General features: G+C 34.8%; 6 protein-coding genes, 1 long non-coding RNA gene and 1 pseudogene across 7 annotated transcripts in view; 3 read left to right on the top strand and 5 right to left on the bottom strand.

Annotated features, from left to right (window-relative positions):
- The first annotated feature begins 471 nt into the window (after positions 1 to 471).
- Positions 472 to 1,355, top strand: LOC125815823 (uncharacterized). Its single transcript, XM_049495378.1, has one exon. The coding sequence runs from the start codon at positions 510 to 512 to the stop codon at positions 1,350 to 1,352; it is 843 nt and encodes a 280-aa protein (XP_049351335.1). The 5' UTR covers positions 472 to 509; the 3' UTR covers positions 1,353 to 1,355.
- Positions 1,356 to 1,947: 592 nt separating this feature from the next.
- LOC125816794 (putative germin-like protein 2-1) lies at positions 1,948 to 2,795 on the bottom strand. Its single transcript, XM_049496417.1, has 2 exons — positions 2,656 to 2,795; positions 1,948 to 2,542 (listed from the first exon to the last, which is right to left on the bottom strand). Exons 1-2 carry the CDS (start codon positions 2,783 to 2,785, stop codon positions 1,980 to 1,982), a joined length of 693 nt encoding a protein of 230 aa, XP_049352374.1. The 5' UTR covers positions 2,786 to 2,795; the 3' UTR covers positions 1,948 to 1,979.
- Positions 2,796 to 3,051: 256 nt separating this feature from the next.
- On the top strand, positions 3,052 to 3,926 carry LOC125816806 (germin-like protein subfamily 1 member 20). Its single transcript, XM_049496426.1, has 2 exons — positions 3,052 to 3,058; positions 3,364 to 3,926. Exons 1-2 carry the CDS (start codon positions 3,052 to 3,054, stop codon positions 3,924 to 3,926), a joined length of 570 nt encoding a protein of 189 aa, XP_049352383.1.
- Positions 3,927 to 5,128: 1,202 nt separating this feature from the next.
- On the bottom strand, positions 5,129 to 5,695 carry LOC125816808 (putative germin-like protein 2-3). The gene has a single exon (XM_049496427.1). It carries the CDS (start codon positions 5,693 to 5,695, stop codon positions 5,129 to 5,131), a length of 567 nt encoding a protein of 188 aa, XP_049352384.1.
- Positions 5,696 to 6,334: 639 nt separating this feature from the next.
- On the top strand, positions 6,335 to 7,116 carry LOC125816800 (germin-like protein subfamily 1 member 20). The gene is made up of 2 exons (XM_049496421.1): positions 6,335 to 6,458; positions 6,554 to 7,116. Exons 1-2 carry the CDS (start codon positions 6,335 to 6,337, stop codon positions 7,114 to 7,116), a joined length of 687 nt encoding a protein of 228 aa, XP_049352378.1.
- Positions 7,117 to 7,756: 640 nt separating this feature from the next.
- The window catches only part of LOC125816811 (disease resistance protein RPV1-like), a 44,276-nt gene continuing 28,877 nt past the window's right edge, over positions 7,757 to 23,155 (bottom strand). The window contains exons 5-7 of the mRNA XM_049496431.1: positions 9,481 to 9,876; positions 8,366 to 9,376; positions 7,757 to 8,314 (exon numbers count right to left, since the gene is read on the bottom strand). Coding sequence (XP_049352388.1) covers positions 7,757 to 8,314; positions 8,366 to 9,376; positions 9,481 to 9,876 — 1,965 coding nt within the window. The remainder of the gene's footprint in view (positions 8,315 to 8,365; positions 9,377 to 9,480; positions 9,877 to 23,155) is intronic.
- On the bottom strand, positions 11,828 to 12,658 carry LOC125816802 (uncharacterized). The gene is made up of 2 exons (XR_007442242.1): positions 12,612 to 12,658; positions 11,828 to 12,022 (listed from the first exon to the last, which is right to left on the bottom strand). It is a non-coding gene; the product is annotated as an uncharacterized LOC125816802 (long non-coding RNA).
- LOC125816167 (germin-like protein subfamily 1 member 17) lies at positions 20,163 to 22,091 on the bottom strand (annotated as a pseudogene).

Genomic DNA, 23,155 nt, shown 5'->3' on the forward strand with positions numbered 1-23,155 from the left:
GTAGTGGAGTAATGTTATTAACTTAGGCACAATCCTCGTGAAAAATTGAAAACTACTCAGTTTTAGAAAGTAAGATGTAACTTTACTAACTTACCCTCAATAAGGCTAAAATTGGAATAACATCATTAATGTCTTCCGGAATACATAAAACATTCTTAAAATAAGGCTAAAATTGGAATAACATCATTAATGTCTTCCGGAATACATAAGACATTCTTAAAATGAAATGGTAAAAACATCACTTATTTTGTATTCCTATTCTACTTTATGTAGCAGACTTCATTTTAGTCTTTCCCAAAAATAATATCATCTTATTATAATTAAAAATAATTTAACTTTAATATCATGTTAAGTCAAATGACGCCACATAAAATGTGATGGGTAGAGTAATAATTTCTTCTCAAACCCTAATAATCATTAATCCCTTGGTCCCTTTGAATACATCAGGAAAACAGTCTCTCTTATCTCAAAATTTGGATTGTTTGGCCTGCAACCTCTCCCCTTCAGAGATGAATCTTGGTCCAGTCTCACAGTGCTCATTCAATGTCTCATCTTCTACAATTCCACGTTTTCAGATAACTTCTTTTCCCCCTTCTTCACAGTCCTTGTCGTTGCGGAGGACTATTACTCCTTTGGCAATCTCAGCAATTGGGTCCAGAAAAGTTATTCCAGCGCGAGACCGAGTCATAGATTTTGGAAAATACAAAGGTAAAATGCTGGGAGCACTCCCATCCAAATACCTCAAATGGGTGACAAAGAATCTCCGAGCTCGCGACTTTGAAGAATGGGCTCAGCTAGCAGATCAAGTCCTCTCTGACCACATCTATAAGGACCGAATTGAATGGGAGTTCGCCCAAAATCTCCTCAACGGCGACGTTTCACCGGCAGGGACACAGACTGCCGTTTCCGAGTTGCTAGAAATCAGCACCAGATTCCGTTGGGACAATGACGATAAGTTGGGTTGGAGCAAAATTGATTTTGAGTTACTTGGGACCTCTAAAGGTGGTCGAATACCAAGGCTTTCCGATTCCCTCAATAATTCAATTAGGGTTGAAGATAAAAAGGGAGTTGATATTCCTCAGGAGGATGGCGAAAAAGACAATAGGGAGAGAAGACGGGAAAGGGTAAAGTTACAGAGGAGACAGAATGAATCTGGCTCGCCGTTGCAACGTTCAACTAGTATTACACAAAGAAGAGCAAATTCTGATCATTTCAATCGGCCCAAATCAGATCCAATCCGCTCATTTGACACCACTAATTATAACACGGAAACTCCAAGTCGTTTTCCGGGTCGTGAATCCCTGTTGAAGAAAGCCTTGTCTCTGGGTACCAGGAAAAATATCTCAAATTAATGAATTTGTTGTACTTGGAGGTGAAACACATTGTTTGGGTATCATTTGGTGTAGGAGATACGTTTTAACCTTAACCACAATAATCAACATTTGTTTCTATCATTAACTAGTAAGTGTTGTCCGTGTATTTTGTGTCAATCAATACAAATGTTATATTGAAGACGAACAAAAGTTGTTTGAATTAATGTAAGATGCGTCCTTTCGTTGGTTAATACTTAATGCTAAGCTTACTTTCTCAACATTGCATGTACTCAGCATACACACCGCAACTTTGCCTTATTATGATAATTCCCGCTGCCACTTTGAGCAAAGATATTTGACCTACTGATTTGCAGAGTAGATTTCAAGCTTTCAGTTTTTCAACTTTCGATGAGCACATACAAGACAATATTCTAAATCATTAGGGAAACATCATATTTCCTTCAAGAATGAAAACACACTACATTTTATTTCATTAACCAATCTTTATTCAATACATCAATCAACCAGAAAGAAAATCGGTCCAAAAGACCAGATATTCAATCTTGTTAGCAAATAATACTACTATATCTTCATAAAATGAATTAGAACATAATTAAATGGTATATATTTTTTCAAGAAACAAAGATGAGTAGTTGATTTATACTTCTAGTTATTATCCCACCAAAACTGTTCTTGAAGATCATCAATCACTTTCTTGTCAACTTGGAATGCTTTAGCGAGGACATCGTCATTAATTGGTGGATCTGAGCCAAATACTGCATTTGCAACAGTGATAACTCCTGCATTTTGGCTGCTCAGACCAGCGAATGCAATAGCATTAGTCTTTCCCACATTAAGTTGGAAATGAATTAGACCCTCGGGAAAAACAAAGACATCACCAGAGTTCAAAATCTTGGTGAATAATTTGTTCTTCATATTTGGTCCAGGGTTAGAAAGGACGAAACCAACATAGAGTCTTCCCTTGAGAACAACAAGAACCTCAGTTCCTCTAGGATGTGTATGAGGTGGATTGAGACCACGTCGTGCAAAATCAATACGAGCTAAAGAAATGCCTAGAGTGTTGAGCCCAGGTAAATTGTTGACGTTGACAGCAGTAACAATTGATCCAAGTTGATTTGACGTATTTCCAAGCTTGTTTAGGCCTGATCTGAAGAAGTCATCAGCAGTGACAAGTTTTGGATCCTTGCAAACTTTTCCATTCACGAAAACTGCATGAAAACAAATGTACATTAGAAATCAAAAAAAATGAAAAAGAAAAACAAGCACTCTGTATTCATTTAAACGTGAAGCTAGAACTTGAGTAGTAATTAATCTCAATTACCAGTTGTTTTAGTGTCATTAACAGCAACACAGAAATCTTGTAAGGGACTTGGGTCTGAGGCAGTGCTAGGTGAAGATGCCAAAGCCAATATGGCAATGGTTATAACAAGAAACTTCAGGGCCAAAGCCATAATTAGCTAGATAATTAATATCTAATTAATTAAAATGATGCTTCCTTAAGTTTATGTCTTGTGATAAACTTTGCATGAGAATGGTGGCTATTTATAGATGAAATTTCTTGAATGAGTCCTCATATTAAACTACCCCAAATAAACAATGAATTAATTAAGGTAGCTTCTTAATTATCAAGTCTTTGATGATTAGGTTATAATAAACCCAAATCCTGAACCCTTCTTCAACAACTACAGACTGATTAAGCCTCCCTGGGCCATTGGAAATGGTCAGTATTAGGAAATAAGAAAAATACAGAAGAAATAAGGAGTAACAAAGTCAAAATTGAAAAGTTATTAGAAAAGGTAAAACTTTCAATAGGACATTAAGGCGAGGGAAATATTTTACCAATTCAAACTTGGGTTTATTTAGACAAATTTCTTGTTATTACTGCGAATGTTCACAAAAAATTATACTGTAGTAAGATTTAGTCATTAATAGTTACGTTGTTGACATAACTTCATGATAGTATTTGTTTTCTATACTATTATAGTATTTGTTGTTATTTTTGCTTTCTAATTGTGATTTCTTTGTACAGTTTTCGTGAATGGGAAATTTTGCAAGGATCCAAAGGATGTTACTGCAGATGACTTCTTTAGACCAGGGTTAAATGTACCTGGGAATACTTCAAATCAACTTGGATCTGTTGTGACTGCTGTGAATGTCAACAACTTGCCTGGACTCAACACTCTAGGCATTTCTTTAGCTTGTATTGATTTTGCACCGTACGGTCTCAACCCACCTCATACTCACCCTCGAGGAACTGAAGTTCTTGCTGTCCTTGAGGGAACGCTCTACGTTGGATTTGTCCTTTCGAACCCTGGTCCAAATATGAAGAACAAACTCTTTACCAAGATTCTACATCCTGGAGATGTGTTCGTTTTTCCAATAGGTCTTATTCATTTTCAGTTTAATGTGGGAAAGACTAAGGTTGTTGCATTTGCTGGACTCAATAGCCAAAATCCAGGAGTCATCACCATTGCAAATGCAGTATTTGGCTCAGATCCACCTATCAGTGATGATGTTCTTGCAAAAGCATTCCAAGTTGATAAGAAAGTTGTGGATTATCTCCAATCACAATTCTGGTGGGACAACAACTAAATTAGTATGCTGCTATCATTTGAGCTTATGTTTGGAACTTAAGAAATCATAAATAAATCTCATGATCCAGCATTGTGGACTGGTTTCATTGATCTTTGTATTGGATATACTAAACGGGGATTTCTCATGGTTTGTTTTAGTTATAATTTATCACGTGTTACAGTAATGTTCTCAAAACTATACACAAGCATCAAATTAAAATACATTATTGTATTTATTGAATTTGATCAAGTATTTACACATTACTTTCTGATCCAAGCGTGTAGGAACACAACAGTAATATTAATAGTAGTTTTATTCTAGTACTACTGTATATAGTAGAATGAAAACTTGAAGTGAGTGTCATTGAAGTGTATAATTCTTTAATTCTCCTTAGACCATCTCCATGTTGGGTTCTGAAGGGTGATTAGGGCGTCATACGGAAGCTCACAATTGCAAATCATAAGACGATAAATTAGACGACACATAAAATTATACTAAAAGAAATATATTATTGTAGGATATGACCAATTGGCCTACATAATTAAAAACTAATCAAAAAACATAGAAACTGTAGAGAGAAAATCTCCCCATAAACAAAACTCTTAAAGAACTACATTGTGGATGCTATTGTTATGTGTTAGAAGAAAACAAACCTATATTTATAGAGTCCTAAAACATTTTCTTACTAGAAAAGGAGTCCTAAAGGAGAGAATAAACCAAATATGAAATAATATTATATTTTCCTTTCAAGAAAAGTAAAAACATTTATGGTAATGTTTTGTTTTTTCTTTAAGGAAAAACAAATCTTAAATTATGGTAAGAAAATCAGGGCAAAACCCTAACACTCCAACCCACCTCTATTAGGAGAGTAAAATAGAGAATGGGTTCTCCAAGCACTCTCTATTTCACTCTATTCTTCAATTATAGAGAGGTGAATAGTAATTCTTCAAATTCGGAGAACTACTATTCACCTCTCTATTTTACTTTTTGATATTTTAATATTATTTCTATTATATTACTAATTAAGTCTTTATCATTTGTAATTATTTTCTAATGTAATATAACATTAAAAATATATTATTAACAAGTTACTACTTTCACCCAAATTAATAATCTTTCTATTTTATAATACTACTATGTCTTCATAACATGTAATTAGAACATCATTAAATGGTATATATTTTTCAAGAAACAAACATGAGTAGTAGTTTTATATACTTTTAGTTATTATCCCACCAAAACTGTTCTTGAAGATCATCAATCACTTTCTTGTCAACTTGGAATGCTTTAGTGAGGACATTGTCATTAATTGGTGGATCTGAGCCAAATACTGCATTTGCAATAGTGATAACTCCTGCATTTTGGCTGCTTAGACCAGCGAATGCAATAGCATCAGTCTTTCCCACATTAAGTTGAAAATGAATTAGACCCTCAGGAAAAACAAAAACATCGCCAAGGTTCAAAATCTTGGTGAACAACTTGTTCTTCATATTTGGGCCAGGGTTAGAAAGGACGAAACCAACATAGAGTCTTCCCTTAAGAACAACAAGAACCTCAGTTCCTCTAGGATGTGTATGAGGTGGATTGAGACCACGTCGTGCAAAATCAATACGAGCTAAAGAAATGCCTAGAGTGTTGAGCCCAGGTAAATTGTTGACATTGACAGCAGTAACAATTGATCCAAGTTGATTTGATGTATTTCCAGGCTTGTTGAGGCCTGATCTGAAGAAGTCATGTCTTGTTTTATGTCTTGTAAGCTTGGAGAATGAAGGTGATAAACTTTGCATGAGAATGGTGGCTATTTATAGATGAAATTTCTTGAATGGGTCCTCAAGTTAAACTCCCCAAAATAAACAATGAATTAATTAAGGTAGCTTCTTAATTACCAAGTGTTTGATGATTAGTTTATAATAAACCCAAATCCTGAACCCTTCTTCAACAACTACAGAGACTAATTAATCCCCTGGGCCATTGGAAATGGTCAGTATTATGAAATAAGGAGTAACAAAGTCAAAATTGGAAAGTTATTAGAAAAGGTAAAACTTTCAATAGTACTTTTACATGCTTTGATATGAAAAAATATAAGATCAAAGTTTAAGGGAAGGGAGATATTTTACCAATTCAACTTCCCTTTATTTAAACAAATTTCGATTACTGCGAATGTTCACAAAAAATTATATTCTAGTAAGATTTAGTCATTAATAGTTACGTTGTTGACGAAACTTCATGACATTATTGTTTAAATATTCACCATTGAAGACTTGGATGATGCATGCAGAAGCCAAATCCACACTTTGTTTTGATCAAATTGTTATGTTGTCTTATAAATAGACACTACACTCTGCTCATATTTCTCACAGATAAAACAGAGTACATAAATTAAATTGTCTCTAACATATATATACACAGAGTTTGAACTAATTGTTATGGCTCTCAAGTACTTTCTATTAACCATTGCCATATTGGCTGTGGTGACTTCAATAAGCCATGCATCTGATCCTAGTCCTTTACAAGACTTTTGTGTTGCTGTTAATGATTCCAAGTCTGCTGGTAATTTTGATACTTCTTGCTGCTTTTGTTTGTTTTCTATACTACTATAGTATTTGTTGTTATTTTTGCTTTCTAATTGTGATTTCTGTGTACAGTTTTCGTGAATGGGAAGTTTTGCAAGGATCCAAAGGATGTTACTGCAGATGACTTCTTTAGACCAGGGTTAAATGTACCTGGGAATACTTCAAATCAACTTGGATCTGTTGTGACTGCTGTAAATGTAAACAACTTGCCTGGACTCAACACTTTAGGCATTTCTTTAGCTCGTATTGATTTTGAACCATACGGTCTCAACCCACCTCATACTCACCCTCGAGGAACTGAAGTTCTTGTTGTCCTTGAGGGCACGCTCTACGTTGGATTTGTTCTTTCGAACCCTGGTCCAAAGATGAAGAACAAACTCTTTACCAAGATTCTACATCCTGGAGATGTGTTCGTTTTTCCAATAGGTCTGATACATTTTCAGTTTAATGTGGGAAAGACCAAGGCCGTTGCATTTGCTGGACTCAGTAGCCAAAATCCAGGAGTCATCACCATTGCAAATGCAATATTTGGCTCAGATCCACCTATCAATGATGATGTTCTTGCAAAAGCATTCCAAGTTGACAAGAAAGTTGTGGATTATCTCCAATCACAATTCTGGTGGGACAACAACTAAATTAGTATGCTGCTATCATTTGTGGAATTTAGGAAATCATAAATAAATCTCATGACCCAGTATTGTGGACTGGTTTCATTGATCTTTGTATTGGATTTCTCATGGTTTGTTCTGGTTATAATTTATTGCGTGTTACAGTAATGTTCTCAAAACTATACACAAGCATCAAATTAAAACACATTATAGTATTTATTGAATTTGATCAAGTATTTACACATTACTTTCTGATTCAAGCATGTAGGAACACAACAGTAATATTAATAGTAGTATTATTGTAGTACTGTATATAGTTGAATGAAAACTTGAAGTCTTTACTAGAGTGTCACTGAAGTGTAGAATTCTTTAATTCTCCTTAGTCCGTTACTTCCTAGTGCTCTTGTTTGGACACTTCGCATTGGAAAATGATAACGAGTTAATAGAGTATTTCAGAACACATTTCTTCAAAATTAGAGAAATGTCATCATTACAAAATATAACAAATAAGATGATGACAGGACTGATTGTCATCTGAATTCCACATAAATAATTCTTTCTAGAAATATAAAATTTTAAATGAGAAGAGAAAAGAATATACTTGGGGAGATGGCTAAGACATCATATTTTACATCCAACTCCACCAAAGAATTCCCATTCATGGATCTCATGGTATGTAGGGCAAAATGTAGTCCAATCCAGCCCCCATATAGCCATAGCAGTATAAATCTACAAGCCCTTGACGTTTCGTAGGCATCCTCCCCTGATAAGGATAATCTCGCTGCATTTCTTGACTGTTTGAGTTAAAAATCATGTCTACTTGTTCACCATGCATCAAGTGAATACCAATTTCCTTGATGATAAAACCAACCATAGTAAAAACTGTGACATTCAAGGTGTCACCAGCATCCAGCTGACTCAGAAACTTCCAATGAGTGAACCATAACATTTCATTTTGGCCTTCAGGAAGGCCATAGCAAATTGGGCAATAAATCAGTTTCACATTCTTCTGCTCATTATGGATTATCAAATAAAATTCGGCACCCTTAATCAAGACTTTCCAGTCAATTGTGTACACTGAGCACACAGTTATGCCCTGGATCTTGAGATCAGGAGATGAAGGGACGGTGAAAGATAGAGTTGATCCAGCACTCTTGTAACAAAACCAATCAGGAACCATGCTCCCTGGAAGATATATGCTGATCATTCCTTTTTCAAGCAATACCTGTGTCATGAAGAATTTCATTAAAAATGTCAAAAAAAAAAAAGAACCAACAGGTACAGCTGTTACATGAAGAAGTTTGACCACACAAATGAAAGTAGATCCGTCAACCCCTTCTTTGGGGGTGGGAAGGGGGAATGGAAGAGGAGAAAATACCTTTACTGGTCCTCTACTTTCTGTATGAGTTGAATTGTTAAACAGTTTCACTTCAAAGCTTCTGACAGAATCCCACATGCTTAATTCCAACGACTTCATTGTTTTCTCAACTCCTCCCATGGATTCCAACTTATAGCTTCCCTCCATATCAGTGAGTTCTTTACAGCCACTTATTTGGTGAACTTTTGCACGGCACCCTACTGATAGATATGTAACTCTTTCTAGGGAAGTGCAGTTTCCCACCCCCAATCTGTGGATGCGAGGCAGGTCTATGAGAAATTTAAGCATTGTGCAAGAATATAATTCAAGATTGTTGAGCCTGGAAAGAGTTCTGATGCAATCTGGAAGACAACTGATTGGATTTTTACTGAGGTCTAGGTTCTGCAACAACATTAAATTACTGAAGTCCCTCGGAAAAGCAACTTCAGATAAGTTGCACTCAGATAGACTTAATTTAACCAATGACTTTGGTAAAGAAACCCATGAAAGCTCAAGAACTTTTTTCGGCTTCGGAACCCAAGACCGGATAAATACATGCCATATTGGGTTCTGTTTTCTCTTAGAGGGTAATTGACTCATTGGGATTTCATTGGCGAGAAATACTTCCAAGGATTGCATCCTCCACAAGTCTCTTGGCAATTCTACAAGATTTGAGCAACCAGATATTATGAAGGTTTTAAGAACTTTTAGCTTGCAAATCTCTCTGGGTAGCTTCTGAAGTCTTTTGCAGTTTTTGATATTTAAGAAAATGAGCCGAGCCTCTAAGGTTCCAATGGATTCATGAACCTCAATTAGATTGACACACTCTTTGAGAACAAGCTTTTCCAGCATTGGGAGTCCTGAAAAATCAGGAGTTCTGAAAAGAGAATGAGAGTGGCTGAGGTTGAGAATTTTTACCAATGGAAGCACCTACAATGAGAAAGATAACAAGAAAAGGATAAGTAATGAGATCCATATTCTACACACTTCATTAAAAGTGGAGGAAACTAATAACACAAAAACAATTGTCATACTCTTCTTCCTTCCCACAGTCTTTCCAAACAGCTGTTCCGCATGTCAAGAACAGACAAGCTCTCCAATGGAAAATCATTTGGCACACACTTCAAAGGAAAACCTCTCCAATATAGCCACCTCAGGTTCTTGGGAAAATCTTTATAAGCACCATTTAGATGGGTATAATTTATCTGAAGCAGTCTTAGCTTATTCATAACAGTAAAGAGATTCGTTCCCAATTCAAGCTCATTTAAGGATTTTGAAGAAAATTTGTTGGGATGCCTGGAGAAACCGAACCGATAACTCTTAACTTCTGTAAACAGCCACTTTCTTCCACTGCTAGAACTTCCCATGAAGGATTCGCCTTCCTTTACCATATTCATGTCAAAGAAAAGACCTTCAATAGTCTCTGAGCCCTGAAAAAGGAATTAGAGAAGAGCTTAGCAGTGTCCAAAAGAAAAGGAAGTATACACCAGAAAGGAAATGTTTACCATGTTTTCTCTCAATACATTAAATGAATCCTTGTAGTGCCACAACCGGGTACGCCTCCCAGGCTTCTTAGATGATTCTTGACGGACTATATCTCTGCCCATGTCCCGAAGCATTTGATGCATTATCAACTTGTTACCCTCAATCATCAAAAGGAATCTATCTATGAGATTCTGAATCCCAACTCTTGTATAAATATAAGATTCCTCTAGCACAGCAATAACATAATCTTTGTCCTTTCTTGCGAAGAAGCAGGCAATGTCAAGGAACAAATTCTTATCATGATCATCTTTTAATGAGTCATACCCAAATTTTAGTTTTTTAATGATCTGGCTTGCAGGAATTGTGTCCAACTTGTCTAATGTACTCTTCCATACATCGATATTTTTCCCACGAAGAGAAGAACCCAATACTTGAAGTGCCAGAGGAAGCCCTCCACAATGCTTTACCACCCTTTTTGATAGTTCCATGTAGTCATCAGCTGGGTGGTCCTCCCCAAAGGAATGCCAACTGAAAAGCTCCAGGGATTCATCATTACCCATTTCCCTGACTTTATGGACTTTTTGAATTTCTTGAACCTTCAGCAAACATGAATTCTTAGTTGTTATGATTATTTTACTTTCTGGACATAACCAATTTTTCATTCCAATTATAGCGTGAATTTGTTCTTGTTGATCAATGTCATCCAATATGACTAGAACTCTCCTAGAACATAAAGCATCTCTAATCTTGATGATGCCTTCATCAGTATCTTGTATTTTACTCTTTTTCCCAGTTAAATCATAAAGTAGCTGCTTTTGTAAGCGAATTAAGCCAGGTTGCTGAGAAATATCTTGGATATTTTCAAGAAAACTACTACCTTCAAATCTTCTACAGTTTGTAGTGAAAACATATTTGGCAACAGTTGTCTTCCCAATTCCACTCATCCCACAAATTGCAATAACATTATCATCATGTGATCCGTCTTGCAACCATGAATTGATATTTTCGACCCGTGAACTGATCCCAACCAGGTAAGGTGCAACACTAGATATTGTCCGGTTCAGCTTATCCTCAATGAGTTGAAGAATTTCTTCAATGATCTTTGATTCCTTCCTAATCAATTACCAAAATTATCATTTCTGACTGTAATGATTTGTAAAGGATTTTCTATGCAAGCAAGATAAGTTACAACTGTGTAACCAGCAAAGTGATTGGAATAAAACTGGAATGCGAAATAAAGAAGTAGGAAATCCAGCATCCTAACTTAAGACAATACGGACAGACAAGAAATTTATCTATTCCAACCTATTCATAAAAGTAATTTGATCCCTAATTTCATTTCCTTTTTGATGAAATCAGTTTGTATCATACAATACTTGGATGTCTCAATGGAAAGATCCTAAAGCTCAAGTTGTCAACACACATCCATAAATATTTGAGACTTCAAGCAAATTTCAATTCACTGGATATTAATGTACTGAGATAGAACCTGTAGTTCTCCCCCCACCCACCTTTTTCCCCCCTAAAGAGCTTTAACTTAACCTTTAATGATTTTATAGAATTCCTCAAGAAATGCAACCTCAAATTGCAATATGCAAGATGAAACAAGTTCAAAAAGGTTGCTCGAAAACAGAATCTTAATCAATTCTTGATTACTATGCAGTATGAAGAAAAAAACTTACTTATACTCTTGATTGTTCACTAGAACACCACCCGAATCTGCCACCTCTCCAAGAGAGGCTCTCCATTTTCGGACCTTATCTATCAACTCCCTCTTTCCTTCATCACTTTCAGCTTTAATTTGCCTCTCATAACTCGCAAATGCCTCTGCAAAACTCTTTTTCTGATCTCTAACTTCAGAAGGATCCACATGATAGAAGACAGGAAGAACTGCATGCCCTTTTGTCCTCTTATGTTCAAGGATTTTGACAAGTTCATCAAGGCACCATGTTGAAGTAGCATAGTTCTTCGAGATGATAATTATTGAACTCCTCGAATTTATAATTGCATTCTCTAGTTCTGTCTTAATATTTTCCCCTCTCTCAATCTCATTATCATCCTTAAACGTACGCCACCCTGCACCTACCAAAGCTGCATAAAGAGTGTCAGTAAAAGTCTTGCGGGTGTCTTCGCCCCTGAAACTCAAGAACACATGATAAATGGATGGATAAACAAAAGAGGAAGATGTTTGTGGTCTTTCAGAACCCATCAGATCGAGTTGACCAATCAATTCTCCACAATTACACAATGCTTTAAAAGCCAATATATGAAATACCAACAAGAAAATGTAGACTAGAGAAAGCTAGTTTTAGGTAGGTTAATCCCATTATCTTGTACTAATAAATTAATAAGCTGATTCTTTATTTAATTAGTACTGAAATCAACAGCCATGGATCAAATGAACACCAGTCCAAAATCTGACTCAATGTTCACTAACTTCTGTCTTTACCACAAATAATGAATCAATATAAATCAAAGATGATTTAGTAATCTATACTTGTTTGATTATCAAAGCCGGCCAACTGATTGATTAGTTTATTCAGAAATCTGCGAGTATGTACTCACCTCAGCATCGGTCAATATTCTTTCTGCATAGATCATCCAATGTTACATAATAAATAAAATTAAATTAAAAAAGTTGTTATCCTTTCGGCTACTACATCACTTCTTTTCTGCATACCCTGAAATATGATCAAATCCCCCGGGCCGCCATCTCTCTTCTTGCTGGACAATCCATGGCTTCCGAGAATTTCTGAATTTTCCGTCTCGACGTAACACAATTTCAAAACGGTTATACGGGTCAACACAGTCTCACTAGAGCTATGAATATGGGCCGGCGCACCCCATCCGGATTAATTTATAAATTTGACGGGTCAGGTCCCATTTTTTGTGTGGGCTGGAAAATAGTTGGCCTTGCCTAATAAGTACTCCTTAGGAAGAATAATGGCTGTTTTACAGGAATATGAGCATCAATCTGGCCAAAAGGTGAACAAAGACAAGAGTTTCTTTTATTTGCATCAAAATGTAGCAGCAGGAATTCCAACCTTAGTGGAGCAGTGTGTTGGAATGAACAAGGGTTCTTTTCCTATGAAGTATTTGGGATGTCCTATCACCCATACAAGAAAGAGAAAAGAACACTATGCAGAGCTGATTGAAAGAGTTAAAGGTAAGCTACAAGTATGGAAAGGAATGATGTTATCCTGTGGTGGTAAAGAAGTTCTACTTTCTAGTGTTTTGCAAAGCATTCCTATATATGTATTATCTGCAATCACTCCTCCTATATGTGTGATCAAGGAATTACATAAGATCTTTGCTAAATTTTTTTGGAGTAATAAGGAGTCTGGTAGGAGTAAACATTGGGCTGAATGGGTCAAAGTCTGTCTACCAAAGCAGGAAGGAGGGCTTGGTTTCAGATCATTATTTGAAGTTTCTCAGGCTTTATATGCTAAATTGTGGTGGAAATTTAGGACACAAAACAATTTGTGGTCCAACTTCTTTTGGAACAAATATTGCAAGAAACAAATTCCTTCTCTTGTGGAATGGAAAGGAGGTTCTCAAATCTGGAAACATATGCTTGAAAATAGAGATGTTATTGAACAGTATTTGTGGTGGGAACCTAGGGGTGGAACTTCTTCCATTTGGTATGATAATTGGTCCAATCTTGGGCCTTTGCACTTACATCAGTTAGGCACCCCAACATGTCACCCCATGAGAGATATAGGGGACCTTTTTAATGAGGAGGGCTGGGATTTTGATGCTCTTCATGATGCTGTTCCTGAATATGTAGTGGATCATATCACACATAATATGAGGTTTCTACAGTTGGAAGATTTAGCGGACAAACCTTGGTGGACCAAATCTAGTACTGGATATTTCAGTGTTAAGAGTGTTTGGGAACTGCTAAGGAAAAAGGAGAATGTCAATGAAGATTTCAAATCTTTATGGGTGAAAGGTTTACCTTTCAAGTTCTCATTTCTAGCCTGGAGGATTTGGCGAGGAAAAGTACCTGTGGCTAATGTCATTCATGCTTGGAATCCTAATATCTCTCAGAATTGCAGGTGTTGTAACATTCCTGAGAATGAGTCTATTAATCATTTGTTCTTGAGAGGAGAGATCGCAACCAGAATATGGTCGTATTACTCTGGAGCGGCTGGAATAATTGGGGTCATGTTGAATGTAAAACAGATGGTGAGAAAATGGTGGTCTACTGATGGTAACTACAGGATAAAGCTAGTTTATCAGGCTATTCCTATAGTTATAATGTGGTTTTTGTGGAAAAGGAGAAATACTATATTAAATGGTGGATCTTATTCGGTTGGAAAGTATCTGGAAGGGTATAGCGTAGTCTATAACTTCAAAGTGGTGAAATGGGTTCCACCTCCGATAAATTGGTTTAAGGGTAATACTGATGATGCTTCTAAGGGCAACCCTGGACCTAGTTCAGTTGCTTTTTGTATTAGGGATCATGAAGGAAATCTAATTGTAGCTAAAGGGGTCAGACTTCAGGAGACCACCAATTTGATTGCAGAAGCCATAGCCATAAGAGAATGTTTGGTGTTTTGCAGAGACAATATGTTGTCTCAGATTATTATTGAGACAGATTCTCTGGCAATGGTTCATATTCTAGAGGGACAGTGGGAAACTCCATGGAGTGTGGCTTGGGAAGTCAGATTCATTCAGAATTTGAAGGGAATTGTGTCGGCAAGAGTACAACATTCCCTCAGGGAAGGAAATACTCTTGCTGATTATTTTGCTAACTTAGTTTTTGATTTTGCAGGTAACTATCAACTTAATTCTGTACAAGAAGTTCCCAATGAAGGCAAAAAGATTATATACATGGATAAAAGTGGTACTCCTAATATCAGAAGATTTTTAGCGGAATCAATTTGTTGATTTACTACTTGATGCAGATTTAACTTTTGAGAGGAATACCAGTTTAAAACATAGTGTTCAGTGATGACTACAGTAATGTCTGAAGAAATTTCGTTATGGTTTGTGTGTTTCGCACCTGGTGAGGGCTTTGAGGTGTCCAAGGAATACCTAACCAAGACATTATTATCAATACTGGGTGCTTGTTTTAATATCTGTACTGCTGCATTTTTGAATCTGCAAAGAGATTACATGAGAACACTCATCGATCTTGAAGCTCTGACGTTCCTAGCTCCTATTGCGAGATAGAGAAGGGTGAATTTCTTTTCATTTTCAGCTAGAAGTGAAGATGGAGATTATCTTTGATAGCGGTGCTTTCTCCGGGGGTTGGACGACGACAAGTAGCTCACACGCTTAATTATGGTGCTTCCTCCGGGGATCAGAAAATAACAGCAACCTTGTCTTCCTCTATGATCTGCTTCTTCCAGCAGATATGTTCAAGATATGTTACAGTGACCTCTCCACTCTCTTTGTTCATTTGGTCCTTTTTCTTATTTTATTTTGTCTTATTGGACACAAGGCCACTTTTGGGCCTGATCTTGTACAAGGTTATATTTTGCAATAAAAGGGGTCTATGCCCGACTTTAAATTTTAAAAAAAAAAAAGTATATAGACTTTGTTGGGTCAGCCCTCTTTTCTTAAAAATATATTTTTTATAATTTTTTAAATTAAATTATAATTTAAAAATATTATCATAAATATCGACAAGACAATATTCATGGTGTTAGTGTTACTACTTGTTAATCAAATACACAAATAAAATTATATTTATAATTTATAAAGTTTGTTTTAAGTAAAAGCATAAATAGCTAAATAGAAATATTAACCTAATTGTTTTCCAATGATCATAATAAAACACAAAAACTATGATAATATATAGCTTATTTCCTATGTAGTGATTCCCTAATTTTATTTTATGTAGGACATATTTTATAAACATAATTTGTATTTAAATTGTAATATTTCAAACTTTAAACAGATTTTGAGTCTAGACTCTTGTTATTTTATTTTGGGCAAATCACATAAATATGATATATTAAGAAAATATTTACCATCTATGGCAATATAATTTTTCTAACTTAATATAACAATTTTTTGGATTAAAAAATTGTACCGCTTCGCCTCTTTCTCTGTCCTTTTTCTCTTCCTCATCTTCTTCTTTTTGTTTTTCTTCTTTTCGTCTCTTTCTGTGTTATTCTCTCTCTTCCTCCTCTTCTTTTATTATTATTATTCTTCTTCTTCTTTTAAAATTTTCATTTAAATAATTATCCTCAAATCAATTTTTATCCATATTTCACTATTTTTATCCAAAAACACGACGAAAAGAGAAATAAAAAAATAATTTTTTTTACAATATCATATTCTCAAATAAAAATTTCAAATCTCTAAAATTAACAACAAGAATTCACCATTGATGGTCACTATAAAGCTTCAAAATTTGAATTCATTTTATGAATCTTATGAACTCGTGATTAGTTTGGATAGGTTGATCCTACAAATAATTTAAAATGCAGTTTAAAGTTTATATCTCAATTTTAAGAGGGTTCAGTTAAGTTTATAATTGATTTTAGGAGAAATATAAGATTGAAACTCAAAAAAGGTAAAGTTTATGGAACTATATCGCAATTGTATTAAAATTGAATTAGATATGTTTTATAATTGTATTAAAATCATGAACAATATATTTATAATACATATTGCAAACTTTACTCTCTTCTTAGTGATACCAACCAAATGATTTAGGTAACACACTTAATAATACATTTATAATACATGCACACTACATTTTAAATATATATTGCAAACATCACTCATGTTCTTAGTGATACAAACCAAAATAATTTATAACACTAATACATGTTTTATTCATGAATAATACAAGTTTAATTCAGTCTATAGATTATTGTCTTGTCTTTCGTTAGTTATGTTTTTCATTTATTCTTAATTTTCTCTTCTAATTCAACTTTAATATTGTGTATACACTTTTAATGCAAATTTAATTCATTTTGTAGTTTATTATTTGTTACTATTATATTACTTGTTTAATTAATTTTTTATATAAGTTTAATTCACTTTGTAGATCATTGGCTGCTCTTTCATTAGTTACATTTTTTATTCGTGCTTAATTCTCTCTTCTAATTCAATTTTAATATTTGTGTAATACACTTTTAATACAAGTTAATTCATTTGGCAGTTTATTGGTGATTTGTTACAATTGAATTACTTGATTATTTCATTATTAATACAAGTTTTATTTAGTTTACAAATCACATAATGCTCTTTAGTTTGCTACATTTTGCATTCATGTTTAATTCGCTTCTAATTCAACTTTAATATGTGTGTAATACATTTTTAATTCAACTTTAATTCATTCGGCAGTTTATTATGTTTCTTCATTTGTTATGATTAGATTACTTGTCTGCTCTTTCGTTTGCAATTAGTTTGGATAGGTTGTTCCTACAAATAATTGAAAATATCTTTTGGAGTTTATATCTCAATTTTAAGAGGGTTTGATTAAGTTTAGAATTGATTTTAGGAGAAATACTAGATTGAAGCACGAAAAGGATGAAGTTTATGGAACTATATTGGGTTTGTATTAAAGTTGTGTTAGATATGTTTCATAATTGTATTAAAATTGTATAAAATTCATGAACAATACATCCTACATTTATAATACATATTGCAAATTTCACTCCCTTTTTAATGATATCAACTAAAACAATTTAGATAACACACTTATAATATATGCACAATACATCTTTAATACATATTGCAAACATCACTTACGTTCTTAGTGATACAAATCCAAAATAATTTATAAGACTCATATAATACATGTTTTATTCATGAATATTACAAATTTACTTCAGTTCATAGATCGGTGTCTTGTCTTTCGTTAGTTATGTTTTTCATTCATTCTTAATTTTCTCTTCTAATTCAACTTTAATATCGTGTAATACAATTTTAAAGAAAATTTAATTTATTTACTTGTGTAATATTTGTGTAATACACTTTTAAATACAATTTTAATTCATTTTGTAATTTATTGATTTGTTACGATTGAATTACTTGTGATACAAATTCATTCAGTTTACATAGAATGCTATTTGGTTTGCTATATTTTGCATTCATATTTAATTCTCTACTAATTCAACTTTAATATTTGTGGAATACATTTTTAATGTAAATTTAATTCATTTTGCAACTTATTATGTCTCTTCATTTGTTACGATTAGATTACTTGCCTAATTAATTAATTATTGATACAAATTTTATCTAGTCTACGAATCATTAACTACTCTACAAAAGAAAATAGAGAGAGAAAGGGAAAAAAAGTAAGAGAAAGAGCAACAAAAAAAAGCAGCAAAAAGAAAAACAAAAGAGAAAGAACAACATAAAGAAAAAAGGGAGAAAGAGTGAGAGAGAAAAGGGAGAAAGAGGCAAGAGAGAGACAAATCTAATAAAATATATAGTATTGTTATATATTGCTATAAATGGTAATAATTAAAGAATATATTTAAAATAAGTAATTATTTTTTAAAAGGGATCCACTCAAGTAATTAGCCCTTTTATTTTTTAGTTAATTTTTATTTGGCCCATGGGCCGGCCCTATCCATATTTCTCAATCCCCACAAATTGGCAGACTTATTCAGGCCGGGCTAAAAAGCTCTTTTCTTAAATGGGCTCCAAAAATCGTAGCCCACCCCTATTAAATCACGGATTAGGCCAGGCCGGCCCAAGGATCCTAGCCCATATTGACAACTCTAAGACTCACCGGTTATTTCACAAGTTAATTTACGTCTAAATAGGTAAAGTATTAAGTCATAATTAATTTATCGGAAAGGGCCTAAAATACCCTTGAACTATTTGAAATGGTACAAAACTACCCTTCATCCACCTATTGACTCCAAAATACCCCTAACATACACATATTGAATCCCAAATACCCATGTCATCCATCTTTGGGTACAGTATTGACCACTTTTATAATAAATTATCATTTAAATATTTTTTTTAACCACGTGTCAACCATCTATTGGATACAATTTAATAACTTAAATTAATTTACAAACTCATCCATTATTAATTATATCCGACCCAAATTAATTAATTACACTCGTCCCAAATTACGTTTACCCCACCGATTAAAACAAATACACCTTTCATTCTCAACATTTCACTTCATCTTCCAACCTTCTTCCCTAATATATTCGCCTACAATCTCGAAAAACACTACCTAAATACACACGTGTTTCACCATAAAATAATCACCAAAACACTCATGATTTTTTATGCTGATACATGAGTGAATTTAGGTAATGTTGTTTGAAATAGTAAGCGAATATATTGGGGAAGTAAGGTTGGAAGAGGAAGTAAATGTTGGGAATGAAGGGCGTATTTGTTTTAATCGGTAGAGTAAATGTAATTTAGGGCGGGTGTAATTAATTTGGTCTGGTATAATTAACTTGAGTCGAATGCAGTCAATTTGGGTCGGATATAGTTAGTAATGAGTGAGTTTATAAACTAATTTAAGTAATTAAATTGTAACTAATGGCCGCCACATATTTAAATAAATTATTTAAATGATAATCCGCTATAAAAGTGGTCAATATTAGACCCAAAGGTGGATGAAAGGGTAATAGGGAGCCAATAGGTGGATGGAGGGTAGTTTTGTATCATTTCTAATAGTTCGAGGGTATTTTAGGCCATTTTCCGTTAATTTATTTGTTTTTTTTACAAGATACTAATGAAATTAATTTTTATTTTTTTAGTAAATTAGATTATATATAATATATGTGTATCATCTACGAGATATGTTTTAACCATGACCACAATAATCAACATTTGTGTGTCAATCAATACAAATATTATATTATAGACGAATAAAAGTTGTTTGAATTCATGTAAGATGTGTCCTCGTTGGTTAATGCAATGCCAAGCTTATTTTATCAACATAGACACTGCCACTTTGAGTAACGATATTTGGCCAAAGGACATAATACTGATTTGCAGAGTGGATTTCAAGCTTTCAATTTTCTAACTTCCCATGAGCACATTTTCTATCAACACTAGTTTCTAAATCATTAGGTAAAACATCATATTTCCTTCAAAAATAAAAATACACTGTATTTTATTTCATCAACCAATCTTTATTCAAATAACATCAAACAACCTGAATGAAAAAAATCAGTCCCAGATACTCAATCTTATTCACAAATAATACTACTATATCTTCATAACATATAATTAGAAGTATATATTTCTGAAGAAACAAACATGGGTACGTAGTTGGTTTAAACTTTTAGTTATTATCCCACCAAAATTGTTCTTAAAGATCATCAATCACTTTCTTGTCAACTTGGAATGCTTTAGCAAGGACATCGTCATTAATTGGTGGATCTGAGCCAAATACTGCATTTGCAACAGTGATAACTCCTGCATTTTGGCTGCTCAGACCAGCAAATGCAATGGCATTAGTCTTTCCCACGTTAAGTTGAAAATGAATTAGACCCTCGGGAAAAACAAAGACATCACCAGAGTTCAAAATCTTGGTGAATAATTTGTTCTTCATATTTGGTCCAGGGTTAGAAAGGACGAAACCAACATAGAGTCTTCCCTTGAGAACAACAAGAACCTCAGTTCCTCTAGGATGTGTATGAGGTGGATTGAGACCACGTCATGCAAAATCAGTACGAGCTAAAGAAATGCCTAGAGTTTTGAGCCTAGGTAAATTGTTGACGTTGACAGCAATAACAATTGATCCAAGTTGATTTGACGTATTTCCAAGCTTGTTTAGGCCTGATCTGAAGAAGTCATCAGCCGTGACAAGTTTTGGATCCTTGCAAACTTTTCCATTCACGAAAACTGCATGAAAACAAATGTACATTAGAAATCAAAAAAATGAAAAAGAAAAACAAGCACTCTGTATTCATTTAAACGCGAAGTCAGAACTTAAGTAGTAATTAATCTCAATAACCAGTTGTTTTAGAGTCATTAACAGCAACACAAAAATCTTGTAAGGGACTTGGGTCTGAGGCAGTTTGCTTTTGTGAGTAATGAGGGTGGAACTGAATGCAAGGGTGCTGGTGGACTGATTGGGTTCGAGGGCATCTGTGAAGAGAGGCTTGAGATTTTGTCTATGGTTCACTTGTAAACTAGGATCTATTCTGGCAGGACGATGTACACCTTCACGAGCAATGGGAGCATGATTTACCTTGATCTTTCCTACAATTCTTTATCAGGAACTGTTGGAATGTATACGTCCACGTTTTATATGGGACCAGGTCCTCAGCACAGTTGCACTAACAGAAAATAAATAAAGTACTGAAAGTAAAGATTGCACAACAACTTTACGTGGAAACCTCCTTGCTCAAGGGAGTAAAACCACGACCTGGCCTGCCAGGACTTTTCAAAACTTCTTTCACTAATCTTCTCCAAGCAAAAAGCAAAAGCAAGTTTACAAACCAGGATTAACCTACTAATCCCAACTCTAAGCAATACCTCCTATTACTTAGATGAGCCAGAGCGGACACAACACCGCTTACTATACTAATCCTAACTGATTAATATAGACCTTTTAGAGTAAGAGCCTAAGTTACCCTTAACCTAGTTCTTACAATGATTCAAACGAGTTTGAAAACATTTCTTTTACAAGAAAAACTGATCTTATAATATAAGAACTATTACAAGGAAATAAAATAACAGCTAATGCAAGAAGCTCTTGAAGCAATCGATCAGATCCCTTGTTGTTCTTGAAGCTTGAAAATATTTCTCTCTTTGAATGAATGAATAATATTGTTGTGTCATGTTTGATATAAACCATGGAAAGTTATTACCAAACGTACAAGCAACATCCTTGCTTCTGATTGGTGAAGTACTCTGCAGCTTTCACCAACTCTCTGACGCAGACAGCTTTTACAGCTGTACCGCACTTTGTCACTGGACGAGCGTACTCTGCAGAGGACCAGGTCCCTGCACTTGTGAGGAGATCATCAAAACACCAAAAGACATAAGCTCTTATCAATTTCCCCCTTTTTGATGATGACAAACAACCTGCATAACTCCTCACGTGAATGAACAAACATTCATTCAAATACATAACAAATTCCCCCTTTGTTATTGCACCAGTAACAACCACAGTTCGTTTTCCCCTTAGTTCAATGCCCCTAACACCATAGTTCGTTCCCCCTAACAACCACAACCATAGATCCCTAGATCCCCTTATTCCCATAACCATAACAACACAAACTTCCCCCTTTTGACATCATCGAAAAGATGAAGCAGTAAACATATTCAAGTTAAATGCTAAGCAATAAAGAATTCAGGGCCTTGGGCCACACAGAACATGAGTATGTAAGCATAAAGAGAATATTAAACCACACATGAACAAGACACTTAACAAAAGCAAAACATTATATCATATATACTGACCGCTGTAGTTTGGTCAAAACAAAACGAGACACAGGATAAAAGAAAAGAGACAAGACACATTTATGACGGAGGAGGAGAGGGATTGAGAGTACGCATCAACAATAACATGTGCTCATTTGCACTCTCATGGGCCTGTATCAGTTGTTTGTTTAGGGACTTAATATCCTCATTTAGAGAGGCATTTGTCTTCAGCAGCGTTGTGTTTTCATCCCTTAATTCTTTGAGCAGCAGGTCTTGACCCTCACTGGTACCAGGTCCCCTGGAAACTGCCTTCTGCAGTTCAGACTTCAGTCTGATGATTTCAACCTCCTTATCGCACAAAATCTTAGTGAGATCAGTCACGTCTCTTCGAAGAGTAGCCTGCTGTTCCAAAACATCTGCCACCTGAGATCTGCCCTTAGCTGGTCCCTCAATGCACTCACATTCTAGTAGAGTAGACATAGTGAACATTTGTTTGGTAGTACCAGGTACCCCTCTTCCCACTGGAACTTCAAAATGATTAAAGACAAAGTTAAGCAAATACCCATAAGGAATTCCGTGCTTCGCATTCTTCCATGTCATTACTCTATGCATGTGTTCAAGCATAATTGCTGGCAGATTAATTTCCTCAAGCTCATCAAGTTTTTCCATGAGGAAAAGATCGGCAGCAGAGGCTACAGTTCTCTTCTCAGTCCTGGGCACCATTACTTTGTTAATAAACTCAAACATCAATTGATACTCCCCTTTAAGGAACTTCTTAGGAAGGCCTGCACGCTTGACGTCTCCTCGTTTGGTGGCAAGCTTCGAGAAATTAGTAGATGGTTTGCATCCTTCAATAGTTCGAACACCTACGACGGGCACTCCAAGAATAATTCCCAGAGTTTC

Source organism: Solanum verrucosum, unplaced genomic scaffold (assembly GCF_900185275.1).
Source record: "Solanum verrucosum unplaced genomic scaffold, falcon-dt-bn FXZP01000261.1, whole genome shotgun sequence".
Taxonomy (NCBI): Eukaryota; Viridiplantae; Streptophyta; class Magnoliopsida; order Solanales; family Solanaceae; genus Solanum; species Solanum verrucosum.

Bases quoted from the DNA above. Each gene is read 5' to 3' on its own strand.
- LOC125815823 (XM_049495378.1), top strand. From the start codon at position 510: ATGAATCTTGGTCCAGTCTCACAGTGCTCATTCAATGTCTCATCTTCT.
- LOC125816794 (XM_049496417.1), bottom strand. From the start codon at position 2,785: ATGGCTTTGGCCCTGAAGTTTCTTGTTATAACCATTGCCATATTGGCT. The intron at 2,543-2,655 runs GTAATTGAGATT...GTTTTCATGCAG, and splicing joins TAATGACACTAAAACAACTG to TTTTCGTGAATGGAAAAGTT.
- LOC125816808 (XM_049496427.1), bottom strand. From the start codon at position 5,695: ATGCAAAGTTTATCACCTTCATTCTCCAAGCTTACAAGACATAAAACA.
- LOC125816800 (XM_049496421.1), top strand. From the start codon at position 6,335: ATGGCTCTCAAGTACTTTCTATTAACCATTGCCATATTGGCTGTGGTG. The intron at 6,459-6,553 runs GTAATTTTGATA...TTCTGTGTACAG, and splicing joins TAATGATTCCAAGTCTGCTG to TTTTCGTGAATGGGAAGTTT.